General features: G+C 44.1%; 1 protein-coding gene across 2 annotated transcripts in view; it reads right to left on the reverse strand.

Annotated features, from left to right (window-relative positions):
• KIF3B (kinesin family member 3B) overlaps window positions 1–22,973 on the reverse strand; it is a 41,873-nt gene that overhangs the window by 3,484 nt on the left and 15,416 nt on the right. For both annotated transcript variants that reach the window (XR_006960182.1, XM_047068554.1), the window contains exons 2-8: window positions 13,663–15,131; window positions 10,542–10,643; window positions 10,205–10,327; window positions 9,968–10,086; window positions 3,975–4,088; window positions 3,192–3,297; window positions 843–1,021 (exon numbers count right to left, since the gene is read on the reverse strand). Coding sequence is in view for 1 of the 2 variants with exons in the window: in XM_047068554.1 (XP_046924510.1) it covers window positions 843–1,021; window positions 3,192–3,297; window positions 3,975–4,088; window positions 9,968–10,086; window positions 10,205–10,327; window positions 10,542–10,643; window positions 13,663–15,066 (2,147 nt within the window). In the remaining variant the exon portion in view is untranslated. The remainder of the gene's footprint in view (window positions 1–842; window positions 1,022–3,191; window positions 3,298–3,974; window positions 4,089–9,967; window positions 10,087–10,204; window positions 10,328–10,541; window positions 10,644–13,662; window positions 15,132–22,973) is intronic.

Consider the following 22,973-nt stretch of genomic DNA (forward strand, 5'->3'; position numbering starts at 1 on the left):
ATCTTCGACACAGATCAGATGCCTTACCTCATCAAGGACCCTGAGCCTTTCCTTAATGGCCTGAGAGCCGGTATACTTTCAACTGTCAGGCAGCGCCTGACCCTCGGTGCGTGGCCAGGGTGTGACAGCTCAGGGAAGGGACCTGGTTCTCAGAAACTGTTCTTCCATTTAAATCAGATCTTGACTGTCTTCTCCGAATTGGTAAAAACTATTAAGTGTGCAGGTAGAATTTCTTCCATTTTTGCTTTTTTACCCATTTGTTTTCCTTAAACTTCTAATCCAAAATTTAATAAGGTAGAATTTCTAATTTAGCATCAAATTAAGTACTTGGTTATTCAACAGGTTATTTAAATGAAGTCAATTCAGCACTGAGGTTCAGAGCCTGGGTGGATTCAGGCACACCGAGGTTTAAACCTTGGCTTTGTACTTACATCCTTGAATGTGGCTACTTTCTCAAACTCTCTAAGACTCCGTTTTCTAAACTGTAAAATGGGATTGATGATAATATTTCCCTTTTAAGTCTTTGCAGGAAATCATGAAGAGAATTTTTTTTTTAAGCACTCAGAACTGCCTAGTACCTGGTGGGGACCAAAGAACTGCCCCCTGCTTCACTAGAACCCATGATCCTATGGCAGGAACTGGGCACATTGGGCATTCTGGTATTCATAACACCTGGCATAATGCCTGAGCCATAAATATTTGTGGAACAAATAATAAACACAGGAGCAATATGGCAATACTTTCTGGCGTGTTCTGTGAAGCCTTCCACGATAAACCTCAGCCTTCGTTTGTCCTTGTTCAAACATGTTCTGTTTAACCACAGGTCATCAAAAGTCACTCACCTGGCCTTGGATTTCTTATTTGTAGTGCTTTCAAAGGATGACGCATCCACCTGTATCTCATCTTCGTCCTGCAGAGCCGCGTCCAGGGCAGCCTGGACTTTGGGAGCGATGGCGGGGCCCTCATAGTCTCTGGTGGTCCGGCTGGGCATGTCCAGCTCTAACAGCACGATGTTTTCTGCCTGCAGAAACAGAGCCATAACCAGTGAGGCTGGCGTCCGATCAGACATAGAGAACACAAGCAATCTAGACCGCCCCCCCTCCAAAAAACAGAACTGCACATTTCTTGCTACTCAGAGCCTACCAAGAGCCTGTAGAGACACAGTTTTATAACTTTTTTTCCTGGTGATGGTACAGATGATTTTTATCTTCTTCTCTAGGCTTTCCTTTAGTTCCTTAAAAAATAATTTTTTTAAACAATGAACATATATTATACCCTAAGGGGAATAATCAGGGAAAAGAGTAGAACCCATTTACTGCAAACAATAGGAAAATATAAGGAAATATAAAGAAGAAGATCATAATCACTGATCATCTCACCACCCACAGCAGCTTTGATGAACCTTTTGGGGAGGAGACAGGCCTGGAGCACATATACGGAGGGTGTGTGGCATATATAACCACATTTCAAAAGTCGTACTGGGTCCTGCCTCATAACTGGCCTTATGGCTGGATTCCTTCAGCTGATATCCTGTGGCGGGCCTTTCCCTGGCTCCCACACACCGAGATGAGTGTGTAGAGGGAAGAACACCTATGGTACACATCTCCTCCTCCAGGTCCTCCTACCCGGTGGAGTCCAAGCCCCAGAGTCCCAGAGGGGGCAGGAGGTTGCCACTGCAGGGAGAAGGTGGGGAGATGGAGTGGCTCCCTCGATCCACTTCATATATGGAGATGCTGCTTAAAATCTCTCTTAATGGAGTGGGTCCATTGCTAACAACATCTGAGAGCCACTGCCTTAACTTCTACCTTTGGATCAGGTTAGGCCCTGGAAACCCACATGTTTTGATTTGTAGGCTTTGAAATCATGCTGTTTTGAGACATGAAATAATGGACAAGGTGTACACCCTCTGAAACTGCTACAAAAAAAAAAAATGCTTCTGAGGATTCCACCTGATACATCATTCACCTTCCACTATAGAAAACTCCACCGGATGTATCTTTTCTGCTTTTGCTTCCTTTATTTTAAATAACTCGATGCCAGGAGAAACAGCACCTGATGAACTAATTAATCCCCATCTGTTTTGCTCTGGCGGCCAAGGGACTCAAAAACAGTTTAAAGTTCTCAAGTAAAAATCTTTCATTAAAAAAAAATAATACAGGTTCCCCACCAATATAAAATACAGATAAGCAAGGGCGCCTGGGTGGCTCAGTCGGTTAAGCAGCCGACTCTTGATTTTGGCTCGGGTCCTGATCTCACGTTTCGTGAGATAAAGGCCCACATAGCGCCTGCTTGGGATTTTCTCTCTCTCCTCTCTCTCTGTGCCTCCCCCTGCTCACGTGTGTGTGTGTATGTGTGTGTATATGTGTGTGCGTGCGCGCACACACACATACTTGTTCTCTCTCTCTCTCTCTCTCAAAATAAATAAACTTTAAAATACAGATAAGCAAAAAGAAGGCAATTTAAATTGAGTGCACTTCCATTAACCAGAGGTAATCAGTTCACATTTTGATATATTTTGCAGCTGGTTTGATTCATATGTAAACCTCTAGCACCAATTGTTTTACAGCTTAACAATACATTGTGTCTCCTGGTTCATCCACAGGACCTGCTGCGTAGAGGAGGTGGGAGGGTTCAATGAGAGAAACCACTAAAACGCTGAGTACATGCCTGGCATACAGCAAGCACTTATAAATAGCAGCTTGTACAGTATTATTATTGTAAAATATGTTTGGGTCGTTAAATAGTCCTCAATTATGTCACTTGAAATGACTACCTGACTGAGCCACATTCCGTTAAATGGACGTACCAGAAGTTCTTTAACTCATCTCCAGTCATTATACACCTGCATTCCCTCCAGCATTCGCACAGAACCATTTGCAGGCTTAGTGTTGATGTTTATCGACCATTAGGACAGTGTGCTTGTACTCTCCTCCTTCCCTAGTCCTAGTTTTCTAAATCTCATTTGATTTTACCTTTTTATTCATAATAATTTGTTCTTTTTAGTTGTTATTTATTTAGTATATTGCTTTACTATTCGGCATCATTGTTATGTTAATATAAATGTCCTCAGAAACCTCTGCAAAGAGTCAGGATACAAACTCTGTAACTTTGCAGAATGGTGCGTAAGAGTTTACATAAATCTAAACTCCTCGAAAAGAGAGAGGGGAAAAACACATGGATGATCTTCTCACCCTGTATCGGGCCTCTGGACGAATCATCATGGACATTCTTGCGTGTTGGCTCAAAGGCCTCTTATATCCCACAGCTGAGACTGGCCGCTTCATCATCTGCTGGTTCCTGGAAATGGACTGCAGTGGTTAAAGCCTGGCTGGAGTGTGTCCCACAGTCCCAGGATCATCCTGTGGAACCAACTCTCAGAAGACACTGAGCCTATTTAGACAGAACCTGAACCAAGTGAAGCCCTGGACTGAAGGCTGCCAGGCGAATGGGGCAGGAGCTGCTGCTATTTTCTGTTTGAGCCACACTCCGATCCAAATGCTTAGTGTCCTGCATCTCTTAAGCTGGAAGGGGTGAGTCATCATCCAGTTCTTAGGTGGCAGGCGTAAAACATGGCTGTCAATATTCCCCGCCCCCGTGTCCCCGGCAGACAGTCTCCCATGATTCCAGCAAGACCCAGGCTCAGACTGAAAATCCCCTCCAACACCCCACCAGACTGCCACAGAAGAGGGCACCTAGGTACTGCCCCTCACCTGGCCTAGCACACTTCACTTGACAGCTCAGGAAGCGGAAATTCAGGAATTTGGGAAAGGGTGTGAGTTCACTGGGATAGTCTCCCAATTCCTAACACCACTCTGCCATCTTTTACTTCGGGGACCTTGGCAGTCACAGAGTCAGAGATGCGGCTGGTTCCAATTCAAATGATTCACACTGTGTTCTCACCAAACCCCTCGGGCCAAGGCCAGCTTGCCAACATTCTTCCCCTCCTCCCCACCTTAAAGTCAGTAGGGACTTACTCCAGTCTGGTTATAGGATGTAATTTCCAATGGTCTTCCTCTTCGTCAAAGAAGGATCTATTCATAATTTTACTTTTTTCTTCCAGGGGGATAAAGTTTTCTATAATAAGATGCCTGTAAGAACACACATACATGAGTGAACACAGGTAGAGAAAGAATGCAGATGGAGTACTGGCTACCTGGTCCCATGTGTAGGAGGTCATTAGATGAGAGTCAAGCCACTCAGCAAACATTTACTGGGCAGGCACGATGGGTCCACCATCATACAGAGAGCTGGCATACAGAGATGAATGACACTTGGTGAGGTAATGGTGCAGCTGTATTAGCTGTGACAGGTCCCAACAGTGGGCTGCCCTAGGACTACAGGGAGGCCACTTCTGCCCGAGGAGAAGCGGCTTGAGAAGGTGAAAGGACTGCAGAAAAGTGACCATGCCTGAGCCATATCGGAGTGAACGTGTGCTATCTGAAGTGTCTTCTAGAGGGCCACTGGGACTGCCAACCCAGCACATTAACTTCCAAAATACGGAAAACCGATTAGGAATTAAACGGCCTTCTTCTAATCCCATGGGTTGTTGCCCAAGCTAGAAAGCTCTCCGTTCCAATCACTAGGACACAGAGCAAGACTGAGTGGATTTCAGTCCCTTAGACCACTGAGAATAAAGACCTCTTCCTGAGAAGAGTCTTTGCCTCAGCAGTGCCAGGGAACATGGCAAACAATGAAACTGGAACCCACTGGGTTGTGTCTCTCCATGGTGATAACTGTCCCCTGCCACATCTCTGTATTCAGGCTTTCAAAACCTCAGGACAGAACAATGCCAAAGGGGTGTTAACTGGGAGAGACACACAACAAACACCACTGAGGTGGAGGTGGAGGTGGAGGGTACTGACCTTGAGAAAGAGGCTGACTCACTGTTTATTCAAAAGATATAACTAAGAGAAATAACAATGAAAATGGCTTCCCTAGGGAAAAAATATTTCAGAGAGATTAAATTTTCTATTAATTTTATTTGACACATGTAAGAAATTGTTTTTCATGACATATATTGTATTTTTTTCTGATTTTAAAGCTTCTATTTACGGTAGAAAATGTGAAAAATACAATTACATATAATTTCACCATCCAGAGGTAGCTATTATTAATAGTTTGACATATTCTGTTCTGATTTTTTTTTTCTAGGGGTACATACCCAGAAAGAGGGCAGACTCACTTAATTTTAAGGGCTCCTTCCAAATTTAAAACTTGGTCATGAAAAGAATCCCTCTGAAGAGGTCTTTAAAGAAAAACCCCAGGGGTCGGGGTGCCTGGGTGTCTCAGCTAAGATCATGATCTCACTGTTTGTGGGTTTAAGCCCCCCATCAGGCTCTGTGCTGAAACTCGGAGCCTAGAGCCTGCCTCAGATTCTTTGTCTCCCTCTCTCTCTGCCCTTCCCCCACTCATGCTCTGTCTCTGTCTCTCAAAAATAAATAAATGTTAAAAAAATGTTTTTAAAGAAAACAATTCCGTATACAATAACAAAGAAAAAAACAAACTTTGGTATACATTTATCAAAAGAAGTGCAGGGGGGCCTGGGTGGCTCAGTCAGTTAAGCATCCGACTTTGGCTCAGGTCATGAACTCGAGGTTTGTGAGTTCGAGCCCCAGGTAGGGCTCTGTGCGGACAGTTCAGAGCCTGGAGCCTGCTTTGGATTCTGTGTCTCCCTCTCTCTCTGTTCCTTCCCCACTCACACTCTGTCTCTCTCTTTCACAAAAAAATTAAGATTAAAACAAAAAAAACAAACAAAAAAAAGAAGTACAAAGACTTTTGCACTGAAAACTACAAAACATTCTTAACAGAAAAAGACGATCTTTTTGGGGCGCCTGGGTGGCTCAGTTGGTTAAGCTTTGACTTCGGCTCAGGTCATGATCTCACAGTTCATGAGTTCGAGCCCCACATAGGGCTCTCTAATGTCATAGCAGAGCTCGCTTCGGATCCTCTGCCCCCCTCTCTCTCTGCCCTTCCCTTGCTCACACACATACACACTCTCTCTCTCTCAAAAACAAATAAACATTAAAATTATATTTAAACAGAGAAAGTAAAGAAGATCTAAATAAATAAAAAGACATCCCATATTCATGGATCAAAAGACTTAACTGTTAAGATGACAATACTCTCCAAATGGATGTCTAGATTCAACACAATCCTTATCAAAATCCCAGCTGGCTTTTTCACAGAAATTGACAAGCTGATCTTAAAATATATATGGAAATGCAAGAAACCCTGAATAGCCAAAACAATCTTGAAAAAGAACAACAAAGTCGGAGGACAACTTACTACAAAGCTACAGTAATCAAGGCAGCATGGTATTGGCATAAAGACATACAAAAAGATCAATGGAACAATATTGAGAGTTCAGAAATAAACCCTTACATTTATGGTCAACTGATTTTCAACAAGGGTTCAAAGACACTGAATGAAGACCCTTTCAATAAATGGTGCTAGAGGGGCACCTGGGTGGCTCCGTCAGTTAAGTGTCCAACTCTTGGTTTCAGCTCAGGTCATGATCTCACAGTTTTGTGAGTTCAAGCCCCAAGTCGGGCTCTGCGCTGGCAGTGTGGAGCCTGCTTGGGATTCTCTCTCTTTCCCTCTCTCTCTGCCCCTCCCCTGCTCATGCTCCCTCAAAATAAATAAACAAACTTAAAAAAAAAATTATATAAATGGTGCTGGGACAACTGGATATCCACATGCAAAAGAATGCACTTGGAACCCTACTTCAGACTATACACAAAAACTAACTCAAAATGGATCATAGACTTAAATGTAAGACCTAAGACTTTAGGACTCTAAGATGACCCAAGAGAATTGAAAACATAAGTCCACAATAAAACTTGTACACAAATGTTCGTAACAGTAGTATTCCTAATAGCTAAAAGACAGAAACAGTCCAAAGGTCTATCAACTGGTGAATGGAAAACTAAAATGTGATATATTCATACAATATTATTCAACCATAAAAAAGAATGAAATATTGGTATGTGCTAGAACACGTATGATCCTTAAAAACACTATACCAAGTGAAAGAAGCCAGCCACAAATGGCCACATTAAAAAAACAACAACATGTGGGGCGCCTGGGTGGCTCAGTCGGTTAAGCATCCGACTTTGGCTCAGATCATGATCTCATGGTTCTCAAGTTTGAGCCCTGCATCCAGCTCTGTGCTGACAGCTCAGAGCCTAGAGCCTGCTTCGGATTCTGTGTCTCCCTCTCTTTCTGCCCCTCCCCTGTTCACATTGTGTCTCCCCCTCCCCCTCTCTCAAAAATAAACATTAAAAAACAACAACGATGACAACAACAACAAGAACAACAACAACAACATGAGGTGCCTGGTTGGCTCAGCCAGTTAAGCGTCTGACTTTAGCTCAGGTCATGATCTCACGGTTTGTGAGTTCAAGCCTCACGTCGGGCTCTGTGCTGACAGCTCAGAGCCTGGAGCCTGCTTCAGATTCTGTGTCTCCCTCTCTCTCTGCCCCTCCCCAGCTCACACTCCATCTCTCAAAAATAAATAAATCTTTTTTTTTAATTTTTTTTTTAAAGTTTTTATTTATTTTTGAGATAGAGAGAGACAGAGCATGAACGGGGGAGGGTCAGAGAGAGGGAGACACAGAATCTGAAACAGGCTCCAGGCTCTGAGCGGTCAGCACAGAGCCCGACGCGGGGCTTGAACTCACTGACCGAGAGATCATGACCTGAGCCGAAGTTGGCCGCTTAACCGACTGAGCCACCCAGGCGCCCCAAAAATAAATAAATCTTAAAAAAATTAAAAAAAAATTAAAAACACAAGAACAACAACAAATGGCCACCTTATTCCATTATAAATTTATACACAATGCCCAAAATAGGAAAATGTAGACACAATACCAAAAGTTAAAGCGACAAAAGAAAACACAGATAGATTGGACTACCTCATGATGAGTCTTTTGTGCCGCAAACAAAATACCATAAAGAAAATGAAAAGGCAACCACAGAATGGGTGAAAATACCTGCAAACCACGTATCTGATAAGGGACTTTTGCCAGAATATATAAAGAACTCTTGTAGCTCAATAATAAAAAGACCCAATAAATAACCCAATTTTAACATGGGTGAAGGATTTGAACAGGCTTTTCTCCAAAGAAGATATGCAAATGGCTAGACAGCACATGAAAAGATGTTCCACATGGTTAGTCATTACAGAAATGCAAATCAAAATCACAGAGAGATACTACTTCACACCCATTAGGATGGCTACACTCAGAAAGACAGACAGTGACAAGTGTCAACAAGGATGTGGAGAAATTGGTGGTGGAAATATAAAATGATGCAGCCATTCAAAACAGTCTGTCAGTTCCTCCAACAGTTAAACACAGAGTTACTGTACAACATAAACAATTCCACTCCTAGGTAAATATCCCAGAGAGATGAAAACATGTCCATACAAAAACTTGTCCATGAATGTTCACAGCAGCAGCATCCATAATAACCAAAGAAGGGAAAGAGCCCAAATGTCCATCAACTGATAAATGAAATGTGTGTATATCCATACTATCCATTACCATTCAGCCATAAAAAAGAAGGAAGTCCTGACATGCTACATTCAAGGATGATCCTTGAAAACATGTTAAGTGAAAGAAACCAGTCACAAAAGGCCACATATAGGATTCCATTCATATGAAATGTCCAGAATAGACAAATTTGTAAGATAGTAGATGAGTAGGTACTTAGGGCTAGGGTGGGGGAGGCAGGTAATAAGGAATGACTGCTGATACAGGGTTTCCTTGGGGAGAAAGGGGGACACAAAAATGTTCTGAAATCAAATTGTGATGATGGTTTTACAACCCTGTAGACTTATATACCTTTTTTTTTTTTTTTTTTAAGTAGGCTTCACGTCCAGCACAGAGCCCAACATGGGGCTTGAACTCACAACCCTGAGACCAATATCTGAGCTAAGATCGAGAGTCAGGTGCTTAACCAACTGATCCACCCAGGCACCCCGACTTGTATACTTTAAAAAACATTTTTTTAATGTTTATTTATTTTTGAGAGAGAGACAGACAGAATGCAAGTAGGGGAGGGGTAGAGAGAGGGAGACACAGAATCTGAAGCAGGCTCCAGGCTCTGATCTGTCAGCACAGAGCCTGACACAGGTCTCGAACTCACAAATGGTAAGCTCATGACCTGAGCCGAAGTCAGACGCTTAACTGACTGAGCCACCCAGGTGCCCCCGGACTTGTATACTTTAAATACGTGAACTGTATGGTATGTAAATTACATGTCAATAAAGCATTTTTAAAAATAGCATTGTGGGGGCACCTGGGTAGCTCAGTCGGTTAAGCGTCTGACTCTCTCTTTCGGTTCAGGTCATGATCTCATGGTTTTGTGAGTTTGAGCCCCACGGTGGGCTCTGTGCTGACAGGTGCAGAGCCTGCTTGGGATTCTCTCTCTCCCTCTCTCTTGCCCCTCCCCCTCTCATGCTGTCACTGTTTCTCTCACAATAAATAAATAAATAACTTTTTTAAAAATTTAAAATAGCACTGTGATCATATATGTAAGTATGCAGGAATGAGATAACATGAGGTTAACATTACATGAGGTTTTAGAATATTTCGATGAAAAGATAAATGAAAAAAGGTTGTTTATCGATGAATCTGGGTGGTGGGTATTTGGGTATTCATTATACCATGCAGAAAATTCTAGTTAATAAAAGATCCCTTCTTGTCAACAGAGGCTGGAGCCTTCAAAAGCTTCAAGAAGTAGGGTAGAAGGAAACCTGGAGATCATCTGGTGAAGTCATTCACTTAACAGATGGGATTCAGAGACAGAAAGTGACCTTCTCAAGAATAAACAGAAAACAGACAAGGTGGCAGGAGATGATCTAGAGAGAAGTAGGCAGGGGCCCCGTCCTCAGAGACATGTTTCGTACTGAACAAGCAACCACCCAGCAAATGGCTGGGGGTGCCACGAAAGGCCCAGAACTTACTTGAGTTTCAGCTCCCTGGTGAGCTCGTTCTGAGTCTGCTCCAGCTCCTGACGCTCCTTGATGTGCTCTTCTTGGAGGTCATGGATCTCTGCCTTCACTGCCTGAAGCTTAGAGAACAGCTGGAAGCGAGGCGAGAGGCCGGTGAAGAGGGCAGCCCTCCAGACAACAGAGTTCTTCCCTACCCGCTCCCCACCGCCAAGTCTCAAGACACCTCTGCCCGGCCTCGTTCCTTTATACCTTCTTGAGTTTTTTGGTCTTGATGTCCACCTCTTGCTGCAATGAGCTGTATGTCTCTTTAAGTTCCAAGGTCTCCTCATCTCGACTTTCCATCTGTTGCTGGATTTCTCTTTCTCGACGTTTCTGAGCAACATCACAAAATTCATCAGCTTGCCTAGAGACAATGTCTGCACAAGAACACAGGGCTGGGGGGCTCCAGATCAGAGTCTCCTGCTAGGAAGGGGCTAAGCACCTCGTTTCCACCCCTTCTGAAGAATCTAATACAAGAGACATTTTCTCTGTAGCGTTAATGCACCGTATCCCACCCCCTTCTCCTCAAAAAGGAATGAAAAGTCACCTGCTCTGCGATTTCCTGCCGTTTCTGCTCCAGGATTTTCTGCTGTTCATTTGTGTGATCTACTATATTTTTCCCTCCAACAAGCAGCTTACTCTCCATGGCCTGAGTGAGAGAAAAAGTAGAATCCATCTCGTGACTGATCTCCCTCAGAACGTATCTCCTCCTGGGGAAGCCTGTAAAACATAACGAGCTCAGGACTGAGCCAAAGGGGTGAACTCTGGGGGAACACAGACTGTGCTCGGCAGTGTCCTTACTATCACCGCTATGCAGCTTTACCTTAGAAACACTGAAGATGTAGCTTCCCCAGGCGTACAGGAATTTCAGCTTTCTTTGAAAAAAAAAATTTTTTTTTTTTTTTTTTTTTGGTTTGTATGGACCAAGCATTGACCCTACCTAAAACATATTGAGTACCTCCTACGTGCTAGGTACTGGGGATGCAACTGAATACAAATCACAAGGCTAAAGAGTTCACTGAGGGCCGCGGACAAGTAAACAGGCTCTTACCCTATGGAGTCAGATGCCATCATGAGGAAAACACAATAATAATGGGAGAGGCACATGGGAGGGAGAGAATTCAGGCTTTTGGAGGGAGTCAAGAAAAGCTTCCTGTCTCAAGAGCGCTGAGGTAAAAATAGGAATTACCTAAGAAAACAAAAATGTTATGTGTGTGAGAGGGTAGGGTAGGGAGTACTGATATGTGAAGTTGGCAAAGCAACTACGGGTCAGTTCAAAAACCTCAAAGACTAAACTTGATCCTGCAAAGCACACAAATCATACTGACTGTTCTTTAAGCATAACGTTACACAGTCAGATTTGTGTTTTAGAAACATTCTTCCCCTACCACAGGAAGGGTGACTGGAAAAGGACAGGCCTGGTGGAGGGAGACCAGAACAGGAGGCTGTTTTGAGGATCCAGGCCTGGGCTAGGGCAGCAGTGGTGGGAGAGAACAAAGAGGATGATAGGTCCAAGAGAGCTGATGGCACAGGACTCAGAGGCCTTGGGACTGACTGGGCCTTAAGGGAGAACGAGGGACAGCCAGCAGGGACAACTCCTAGGGCTCTGGCTTGACTGAGAAAAGGTAGGCAGGAATAGGCTCTGGGTGGCCGTGGTCATCTCTGGAAATGTCCAGTAGGCAGAGACATCAGGCTTGGATGTTAGACAGCTCTGGGCTGGCTATACAGATAGGACACCCTGAGCATTTAGATGGTCCCTGAAGCCATGGGAATGATTTGCTCCTGAAAAGCATGGAATCCACAAACTCCACAACCTTGTTTTAAAGAAACTTATGAACATTAATGACAGCCATCTTTCAGTGAGCCCTTGAGCCTGTTTGGAAGTGACTGGACTGGATTATCAACCATCCCCTTGCCACACACACACACACACACACACACACACACACACACACACTCCTTCCAGCTCTAAAGTACTTTTGTCCTATGATTTTACAGCATCTAGAGATCTCAAGAGACAGAAGTAATACCATTCTGCCATAAACAAAATGTGACCTTGAGGTTATATTGAGTCTTGCCACACTTGGCCTCTGAGAGTCGCCCAAATAACCCAAGTTGCTTAGAGCGTCTAGGTGTTCCTGGGCTTGGTTAATAGATGTGATCCTAAAACCCAGCATGCAAACCAAACACGGGCACACCCTGTTAACACTTCAAGTGCAGGAGTGAAGAGGCATGAAGTGGCATTTGTAGTGACGGAATCCACAGGACAAGGTGACCTTCTATTTGTGTTGTATAGGACTCCATGTTCATATCAGGTCTTGAAAGCTCTGGAAAAGACCCCTGCTTCTGAAGTAAAACAGAACCCAGCTCTGTGAAATGGCTACTGTGAAGCCACAGATAAAGCATGGCTTCATACAGCGATGGGGAAAGGAGAGGAGAGGAAGAGGTCACTGGTCATTTTTAAATTAATAAACAAGGATACATTTTACAGTTGAAACCAGATTTTGCGTGAATTCACTAAGAAAGAACCCAACACCTCAGAGCAGTTCTGGCTTGTGGTCAGGCAATGGTCGTCAGATTGCCAGGGTTAGCTCTGTCCCCTCCTCTGCCATTAAAGCCCCGTGGCAGCCCAGAGTCCAGCCCATTGGCACCAGAAAGAAAATGCACAGGAGTCCCCGCGTTCTAGAATGCTACTTGGCCAGTGACTCACAGAGGTTGGAGGTTGAGGGAAGGGGCTGACTACAAGGGCATAAGGAACTGTTCTGTATCTTGTGTCACAAGGTCACTGCATATTAAAGCCACAACGAGATACCATTTTATATACACCAGACATACAAAAATTAAAAGTCGGAGAGTCACAAGTGCCGGTAAGGATGAGGCACAACCAAAGCTCATAATGTGCTGGCAGAAGCTTCAATTCACATGGCCACCTCCGAGAACAATTTGTGATTATCTAGTAAAATTAGGACTGCACATACCCAAGGACCTAATGGCGCCAGATAAGAAATTCTTGCTCATACACGTTCTCCTGGAGCCAAGTACAAAAACATTTGTGGCAAAAAATGGAAACAACCCACTATCAGGAGAATGGAATACCACATGATTCTCAGAGCGGTAATAATGAATGAATCACAGCTCCAGGCATCAATATGGACAAATCTCATTACATAAGGTTGAGCAAGTAAAAGCAAATTGCAGCCGTGAGATTCCATTTATATAAAGGTAAAAAATTATGTGAAACCGAAACTATTTTTTTAGACATATATACATAAATGGGAAAACTATAAAGAAGAGTAAGGAAATAATAAAACACTAAACCTAAGACAATGCTTACCTCTGGGGGAGGGGGACACGAAGAACTCGTAAAGATGCAGGTTATGTTCTATTTCTCACACTGCAGGGCGGGGAGGGGGGCATGGGCGTCGGTTTTATTGCTGGTTTCTATACCCTGCACATATATAAAAATTATTCTTCCTATGCATTCAATATTTCGTGTTTTAAATTTGAAGAAATTGTTTTTATTTCAGTTCCACAAATCCTTACTGGACACCGGACACCGGAAGCTGTTGGGAACGTAAACCTGAAAGGGACATCATCCCTCATCTCATTTTTTTGGCAAAAACAGAACGCACTGAAAGAGGAAAGGGCCTCAGGGAGGGGTCCGGTACCTTGATTTTGGCGCCCAGCATCTCAGCCGCATCCTTCTCCCGTCGCAGGTCCTCCATTTTTTTCTCCTTCTCCTTCAGCAGCCTCATCTTCTCCTCTGCAACCAAGCTGTGGTCCTCTACAATGGCCCGCTTCTCAATCTCCAGTTTTTCTTGCTGTTCCCGCCAGTAATCATCCTTATCATCCCCTTCCTCCTCACCCTCTTCTCCCTCCTCCTCCTCCTCTTCCCCACCCCCACCACTGCCACCACCTTCCCTCCGCTTCTCTCGCCTCTTCCTTCTGCCAATGGACCGTTTTTCCAGCTGGGCCTTGAGCCGAGCAATCTCTTCCTGGAATTCTCGAAGGAGGGCATCTTTAGGGTCCTCGTTGACCCTTGGCTTGTTCTTAATGTTTTTGGCACGGTTGGCGTATCTCAGAGTGGTCAGAGTCTCTTCTACGTTGTACGAGGCAGGTCCCACATTGGCCACCATTACAGTTTTAGCATTGCCACCAAGAGAATCTTGGAGGAGCCTGGTAAGCTTTGAGTCCCGATACGGAATGTGAGTGCTCTTGCCGTCTACCAGGGCAGAGATGACATTACCTAAGGCTGAAAGGGACAGGTTGATCTTGGTCGCTTCCTTCAATCTTTCTCCTTGTGCACCAGTCTTGGCTTGCCGTTCGCTGCCAGCAAGATCCACAAGGTTCAATTTCCCTACACGGATATGGTTTTCTCCATCAAGGCCCACTTCGCTGCATTCAATGGTGATGACAAAAATTGCATGAGAGCGTGAACTGTGCTCGTTCATGTTGGTAGCACCGACAGAGCGGTTCTGGTTCCCCACATTCATCACGTGCTCTATTTCCTTCACGCTCTTGGTGACGAAGGAAGACAGGTCTTTCACATACACTCCAGTGTCAGGCCTCTCTTTGAGCTCAAGCCTTTTGGTCTGATCCTTTGAGAGCAGATCTCGGATCTCCTCCTGATAGATCTCCAGGTAAGAAGCCCGGACCAGGTACTGTTGATTCTGAGATCGAGAGATATGGGTGAAGATATGATCAAAGGAGTTAGGGATGACCCCTCTTTTCTCAGGGTCACCACGGACTCCTTCCATCGTGTACGTTTTCCCAGTCCCGGTTTGTCCATAGGCAAAAATCGTCCCATTGAAACCCTGCAGGACAGAGTCCACGAGTGGTCGGAACGTCTCATCATAGAGTTCAAACTGCTTGGCATTCCAGTCATAGACTGCGTCGAAGGTGAAGGTCTTGGGCATTTCGTGGGCCACTCCTTTGGGGTTCTTCACTGATACCTGCCCCAGCTTCACGTCCACATCCACCACCTTATCGTATGAAGCCGCCTTTTCCTTGCCATTCATGGGCCGACAGCGAACCACCACCCTGACAGACTCTGAGCTTTTTAGCTTTGACATGATGAACTCTGGCCGGGTCAACCCCTGAGGGTTATGAATCCAAAATGTCTCAGGAGGCTAAGGTCCTAGAAAAAAAAGCAAAAGTAAGTAAGGACAATACAGTTGTCACCGGGGGCTGCTCAACAGCACCTGACACACCCACATCACCTTTGTCTTACCAAGCTTCTGATGGCTACATTAAATGACTTGAAGGGGTGCCTGGGTGGCTCAGTAGGCTCAGGTCATGATCTCACGGTTCGTGGGTCCGAGCCCCATGTCAGGCTCTGTGCCGATAGCTCAGAGCCTGGAAACTGCGTCAGATTTTGTGTCTCCCTCCCTCTCTCTCTCTCTCTCTCTCTGCCCCTCTCCCACTCATGCTCTGTCTCTCTCTTTCTCAAGAATAAACAAACATTAAAAAAAATTTTTTTAGGGGCGCCTGGGTGGCTCAGTCGGTTGAGCGTCCAACCTCGGCTCAAGTCACGATCTCGTGGTCTGTGAGCTCAAGCCCCGCGTCGGGCTCTGTGCTGACAGCGCAGAGCCTGGAGCCTGCTTCAGATTCTGTCTCCCTCGTTCTCTGTCCCTCCCCTACTCATACTATGTTTCTCTCTCTCTGTCAAAAATAAACATTAAAAAGATTTTTTTTTAATTTTTTTGATGACTTGAATGCACACTGTAGTTCTTCACCAGGTCTTAACGAGCTGTGGCGGGAAAGGAAAAACTTTAGTCCACCAGTAGTGCGCACAAGCTCATCCTCCCTCCACCTGGCACTTTGTCTCAGACTACAGGTTGTGGCAGCTCAAAACCTTTTCAAAGCCTGGATGATCTTCCATCCTGCAGAACTACTATGGCATCTACAGAGAGCAATTTGGAACCATCTAGCAGTACCTTCTGATGTAGCAGTTGTATTTCTAAGAATTTATCCCACAGATACAAGGATATTCATTGTGGCATCATTTGTGGTAGCGGCAGACTACAGCTACAGACTGCCTGGGACCGCCCATCAAGAAGGGGCTGATTAAATAAATTAAACATATATAATAGTATATACAGGGGAATCCTATGCAGTTACTGAGAAGAATGTGCTAATCTAAATGTAACCCTATACTAAGATGTGCTGCTAACTGAAAACAGGAGATGGGAACCAGTGTGTACAGAATGGTTAACACTGTGTAAGCATGGGGATACGTGGATGCATGTTTATGTCTGATAGGCAAAACAATATTATTAGAAGTATGCACATACAAGCGGTGACCACAACAACAAAGTGGTAACAGTGGCAGCCTCAGCAGAGGGACTGTGGGCCTAGAGGACTCTCAGGTCAAGAGAGAGAAAAAACTTCACTGCGCACTTGTTTGTGCTGTTTGAATTTCCCATCTCGTGCCCATAATTCTCTTCCACCCTAAAATCATAAACTATGGCTTGTGCAAAATGTATTCAAACAGAGAAAGCACTTATTCAGTCAACAAACTTAATACAATCTGAATGCAAATAAGAAAATAGGTGTTAAGAATGTTTTTTAGGGGCGCCTGGATGGCTTGGTCGGTTAAGCGTCCGACTTCGGCTCGGGTCATGATCTCGCGGTCCGTGAGTTCGAGCCCCGCGTCGGGCTCTGTGCTGACCGCTCAGAACCTGCAGCCTGTTTCAGATTCTGTGTCTCCCTCTCTCTCTGCCCCTCCCCTGTTTGTGCTCTGTCTCTCTCTGTCTCAAAAATAAATGAACGTTAAAAAAAAAAAAAAAAGAATGTTTTTTAAGTAACTTCATCTGGTGGTGCCAGAAAACTCGGGGAACAAGAGAAAGGATGATTAAGTGGGTCCTCTGGGAAGGGGAAGAGAGCAAACAGATCAGAGTAAAGAGGTATGTATGAGGACCTCAAATTCCCAAAAACCTTGGTGTGGGTTTTTGGGGTTTTTTTAATAGGTAATTCTCATGCTTCTTGATTCAAATCGCTTTTCAGTGACAGGTCCCTTCGCCTCACGTGTTCTCTAGCCACCCAAGTCCCTGCCCACACAGCAAGTATTATTAGCTTTTTAATCTTCCTGAGCCAGTTTATGCATAGCAAGCAAATATGTTTAATACATACTTACCCTCCCCCCCCTTTTTTAAGTTTCTTTATTCAAGCAAATCTCCACACCCAACGTGGGGCCTGAAGATCAAGAGTCACGCGCTCCTCCAACCGAGCCGGCCAGGCGCCCACTTGCCCCCTTCCTTTTTAACACAAGCGTAGAAGGTTATACACAGGAACAACAGTGTCCAGCACCTTGCCTTCCTCAATAACAACATAACTTGGAGTCTGTTCGCTCAGTAGACACAGAGTTGCCTTATTCCTTATGACAGCAGCAAAATATCCCACCATACGGCAGCTTAAGTTCTAGTATTAAGCTGTTTCTGGTATTATTGTGAAAAAACTGGAACCACATCCTTGCATGTGTGAGCAAGTATAGCTCTAAGTTAAATTTCTAGGTGTGCACCTGCCGGCTCACAGGATATATGCATTTGTAATATTAATAGACACTTAGAACAGTGATAACAATTTCTTTTTAGTTGTGAGGATGACCTATTCCCTGCCAACAAAGGAGTGGCAGAATGTGAAGCAGTGACGGGCCGTTCTAGGTAAATGTGCTGCAGGTTAATAGAGAGTCAACGTGTTCCCCCACTAAGCTTTTATAAAAGATTCTTCTGCTGCTAAGCACACGGAAACACGAAAATTTACTTTTCATACTTCTCTAGTTAGATGTAATAAAATAATGTCTAGAATGAAGAACCAGAAAACCTCTTACCCTCTCTGAACCCATTTTCTGTAAAATTGGTAAAAGACGGATAATGTTCCTTCCTGGTGGATGATCGTGACACTAGGCAGTACTTACAAAGGTGGAAGCACTTTATGAACTAACATAAAGCGTAATTAAAATTAACTAATACAGATTCATCCAAAACCTTTGTCAAACGATCATTCCAGAGGTGACTAGTGAACCCTAACTTTTATTCTCTTGTTCAGTTTTATAGTTATCACCCTGAAAAAAAATCAGATTAAACTGAGATCCAAATACTTAATCCATGTTCAATTAGAAGTGAAGCTCCAGCCATTTAAAGAAAAGCATGTAAGACAGTCCCTCGTTCATCACTTTCTATACGCTATTACAATTTTGTCTGATGATAAGAAAGAACTAGACATTAGAATGGCCGGTCTGGTCTCCCTTTCTTTTCCAGGGCAATGGCCTCCAAGCTACCACTGCAGCTGATCCTTTGCCTGTCTCTACCTCCATGTCAGCAGAGACCTGCAAAAGTCAGGGGCCAAGCTCAAACCCCAAGCCCCTGAGCCTCCCATGGGGAGGCCTCTGCTGCAGCACATGGGATGGTTTAGACAAGATCCCATAGACTTGGAGTAAGAAACATAAGGGAGGGAGGCTGGCCGGCTCAGTGGGAGGAGCGTGTGGCTCTTGATCTCGGGGTCATGAGTTTGAGCCCCATGTTGGGTGGAGAGTACTTAAATAAATAAAACTTAAAAAAAAAAAAAAAAAAAAAAGGAAAGAAAGAAAAGGGACGGCTGGGTGGCTCAGTCGGTTAAGCGTCCGACTTCAGCCCAGGTCATGATTTCACAGTTCATGGGTTCGGCCCCACGTCGGGCTCTGTGCTGACAGCTCGGAGCCTGGAGCCTGCTTCGGATTCTGTGTCTCCCTCTCTCTCTGCCCCTCCCCTGCTCATGCTCTGCCTCTCTCTCTCTCTCACTCTCTCTCTCTCAAAAATAAATATTAAAAAAAAATTTTAAACAAAATAAAATAAAAAATTTTTAAAGGAAATATAAGGGGGGTAAGAGGAGAATGGGTCAGAGGAGAGACCAATTTTTCTGCATTACAGAAGAGGCAGAGCTGTCCAGCTTTTACCTATCAAAACAAGGTGGCCCCGAGCCTGTTTAAAAAAATGAAAAGGTCCACCGCAGGGTGACCGTATATTTTTTGCGCTCTTCCAAACGATAAAAACAAAGGAACGATAATGACCTACAATCATGCTTAAAATGTTTCAAAAAGAAGGAATTCCCAAAGCCCGAGTCCTCTTAATTAAATCTCAACTCAGAACACAGAATAATACCATTTCTTTGCTGAGCTCGCTGAGCTCGACTGCACGAGTCATGTATTGTTGCCATACTGCTTCAGGAAGATGGGCTAATTTAATTTCCTGCCACCAGGGCTTAAAAACTTGCTCTGGGTCCTCCTCAGAGGAGAGGGTTTTCTTGGAAGGATGCCCTGACGCTCTTTCTTTGCTTTATTACCTTCCTTACTCTTCTTCTAGCCGGTCTAATTGCAGTGATAAATCTTTAAAGGAACACACAGCATTGCCAGGAAAGAAGCAACCACAGGTCAGCAGCTCGTCACCTTCATCCTGAATAGCTTTTCTGTTAGAACTGATCATTCCGACGTTAACAACCACCATCTGAATGGCCACTACCCACGAAAAGCTGAGTTTCTTCCTAACTTCACCACTTTTGTCCGCTGAGGAAGTCAGTTACGCATTTCTCATGGCGGTCACACGCTTCCAGATCATTCTCCAGCTCTTATACCTGGGTGAATGCACCCTCATCTTTGCTGGTTGTCACGGATTCTTGCCTCAAATTCTAGAAGTAAGTGTGGATTGGATTCTCACTAACTATTGGCTTCCTATAGAGATTCTAGGACAGAGGTCTCAAACTGGTTACATTCTTCTACCTGAAGCATTTTATTTGGCCCATTTTATTTGTTTAAATAAAAAAAAAAAAGCCTCAGCAATTCCACTTCTATTTATGTGTATGTCCTAGTGAAAAACCTTTGAATGTGTACACAAGGAAACATGGACAAGGATGCTTCCTGCAGCATGTTAAAATAGAAGAGCTGGAAACAACCTAAACCAGGGGAATTGAAAAATAGCATATGGTGTAATCATATCATACACACTATACTATTCAGTAGGAAAAAGGAATACATTAGAGCAGGGGTTAGCAAGCTCTAGCCCAGGGACCAAATCCGGCCCACATCCTGTTTTTGTAAATAAAATTTTATTGGAACATAGCCATACCTCCTCTGTTTACACATTACCTATGGCTGCGTTAGCTATAAAATATCAGAGTTGAGTAGCTGTAACAGAGACAGTCTGGCTCAGAAAACCTAAAATATTTACTGCCTGAACTTTTACAGAAAAGTCTGCCAAGCCTGAATTAGACTTTGTTTACATGGATAAATAAACGGGCTGAGTGAAAAAGCAAGTACAGAGTGATAATTATGATTAAAAATTTATAAAACAACAAAAAATTTATAAAATAATATGGTGTTCATAGAGCTGCATTTGTAAGTATTAAAAAATGGGATAGAAAGATATACAACAATTTATGATAGCAGCTGCCCAAACTGGGCAGGGTGAGAGGTGGAGAATGGGATTAAAACTGGGAAGGATATTTTGGAGCGTCTGGGTGGCTCAGTCAATTGAGCGTCCGACTCTTGATTTCTGCTCAGGTCATGATCCCAGGGTCGTGGGGTCAGCCCCACAGAGGGCTCTGCTTGGAGCATGGAGCCTGCTTGGGATTCTCTTTCTCTCTGTCTCTGTCTCTGTCTCTGTCTCTCTCTCCCCTTCTGCCCCTTTCTCCTGCTCATGCGCTCATTCTAAAATTGAAAAAAAATTTTAAATAATGGGAAGGATATTTCAATTTTATCTGTAATATTTTATCATTCCTCTTAAAAAAATAGAACAGGGTGGGGTGCCTGGCTGGCTCAGTTGGTGGAGCATGCGACTCTTGATCTAAGGGTGATGAGTTCAAGCCCCACATTGGGAGGTGAGTTTACTTCAAACAAAAAACAAAATAAAACAAACAAACAAACAAAAACCCCAGGGAAATGAGGCTTGAAGAAAATAAGAGAAAATGTTAACTGCTGTCAATCCTGATTGTTTCCCATATTATTCTCTGAATATGTAAAAATTTGTTTTCTCAAAAAAAAAAAAAACCAAACACCAATTTCACATTAAAAAACAAACAAACCAGGTTTGGGGCACCTGAATGGCTCAGTCAGTTAAGCATGCAACTCCTGACTTCAGCTTAGGTCACGATCTCATGGTTGTGAGATCGGGCCTGTGTCGGGGTCTGCATTGATGGTGTGGAGCCTGCTTGGGATTCTCTCCCTCTCTCTCTGCCCCTCCCTCCCCTACCCCACCCTCCCACTCATGTGCGCACTTGCACACATGCTCACACTCTCTCTCTCAGAGTAAATAAATAAACTTAAGTTTCTTTAATAATAAAAAATAAAAATAAATTAAAAAAAAAAAACAAAACAGGTTTTCTGCTTCTCTTAAAGAATAGAAGTATCTGACAGCCCCTAGCCCATGACCCAAATGGTAGCAATAGGAACTGAGAAAACACCTGCCACTTTGGAGAGCCCAGCCTCTCCAATCTGCCCCAACTCCGCTCTCTATAGTCACACCCAACATGCTTTGCCCATTTGTATTTCCTGCCTGGCTCCTATAGGCATCTCTGTCTATAACCAAATTCACGTATACATGATCTGATTAAGAAAGGCCTGGGGGCACCTGGGTGGCTCAGCCGGTTAAGCGTCCGACTTCGGCTCAGGTCATGATCTCACGGTCTGTGAGTTCGAGCCCCACGTCAGGCTCTGTGCTGACAGCTCAGAGCCTGGAGCCTGCTTCGGATTCTGTGTCTCCCTCTCTCTCTGACCCTCCCCCGTTCATGCTCTGTCTCTCTCTGTCCCAAAAATAAATAAACATTAAAAAAAAAAACTTAAAAAAAAAAAAGGCCAGCCATGCAAGTCTTTTTTTTTTTTTAAGAGGAGGTTTTCTTTAGACCTTTATCTTTTTAAATTGTTTTTAAATGTTTAATTTTGAAAGAGAGAGAGACAGAATGTGAGTGGGGGAGTGGCAAAGAGAGAAGGAGACACAGAATCCGAAGCAGGTTCCAAGCTCTGAGCTGTCGTCACAGAGACCGACGCGGGGCTCGAACACACAGACTGCGAGATCATAACCTAAGCCAAAGTCGGATGCTTAACCGACTGAGCCACCAGGTGCCCCTAGACCTTTATCTTTTTTTTTTTTTTAATGTTTTCATTCATTTTTGAGAGAAAGAGAGTGCCCGAGCAGGGTAGCAGAAGAAAGCGAGGGAGACAGAGGATCTGAAGTGGGCTCTGCGCTGAGAATGGAGAGCCCGATGCAGGGCTCGAACCGAGAGATCATGACCTGAGCCGAAGTCAGATGCTTAACCAACTGAGCCACCAGGCTCCCCTAATCCACCTTTTTAAATGACACTTACCAAGGGTCTGTAATGGCATGGAAAATGCTTATCACAAATGAAAAAGCAGTTTACAAAACTGAACGCATGCAATCACAATTATATAAAAATAAGTCCCATCAAAACATCAATAGTGATCTATTCTTTAGTGAGCATGTGGTATCTTCAAAGGGGAAAAAAATAAAGGTCTGACAATTTACCAGAAACAGCCCTGCAAGGCGGAGCAATCTGCAGGTGCACAGAGTGCATGCTAATGCATCTTTAATCAATGCATTCCAATGCAGTGTCCTCTAAGATCAGACCAGGCAACCACCTGCCAACCGCCCTGGCCTGGAGTTCAAGGACTCAGAGGATCTGAAAGGCAGCTGAAGCCACAGATCACGTGGGCCATCTGAGAAACACTGCAACTCTCGGGCAAGAAGATAAAGCAGCTCCCTATTAACCAGGCTTAAGCCAACTCCCTGTGCAAGTTTCTCTCAAGGGAAGTGGCTGTTTTCTACTCTGTATCTACCTCATCACCATCAACACTACTCTCACAACCAGTGCTGTTTTGAAGTATCAGAGAGCAAGCCCAAGTCTGGGTCTCCCATTAATGGGACTTACACAATTTTTGAAACAAGATTATTCATCTCTTGTTGAAAAATAACATCACTGAGGAACTTTTAAAAGG

Source organism: Lynx rufus, unplaced genomic scaffold (assembly GCF_022079265.1).
Source record: "Lynx rufus isolate CCGP_SWC_20201006 ecotype Redwood Valley unplaced genomic scaffold, mLynRuf1.p SCAF_8, whole genome shotgun sequence".
NCBI lineage: Eukaryota > Metazoa > Chordata > Mammalia > Carnivora > Felidae > Lynx > Lynx rufus.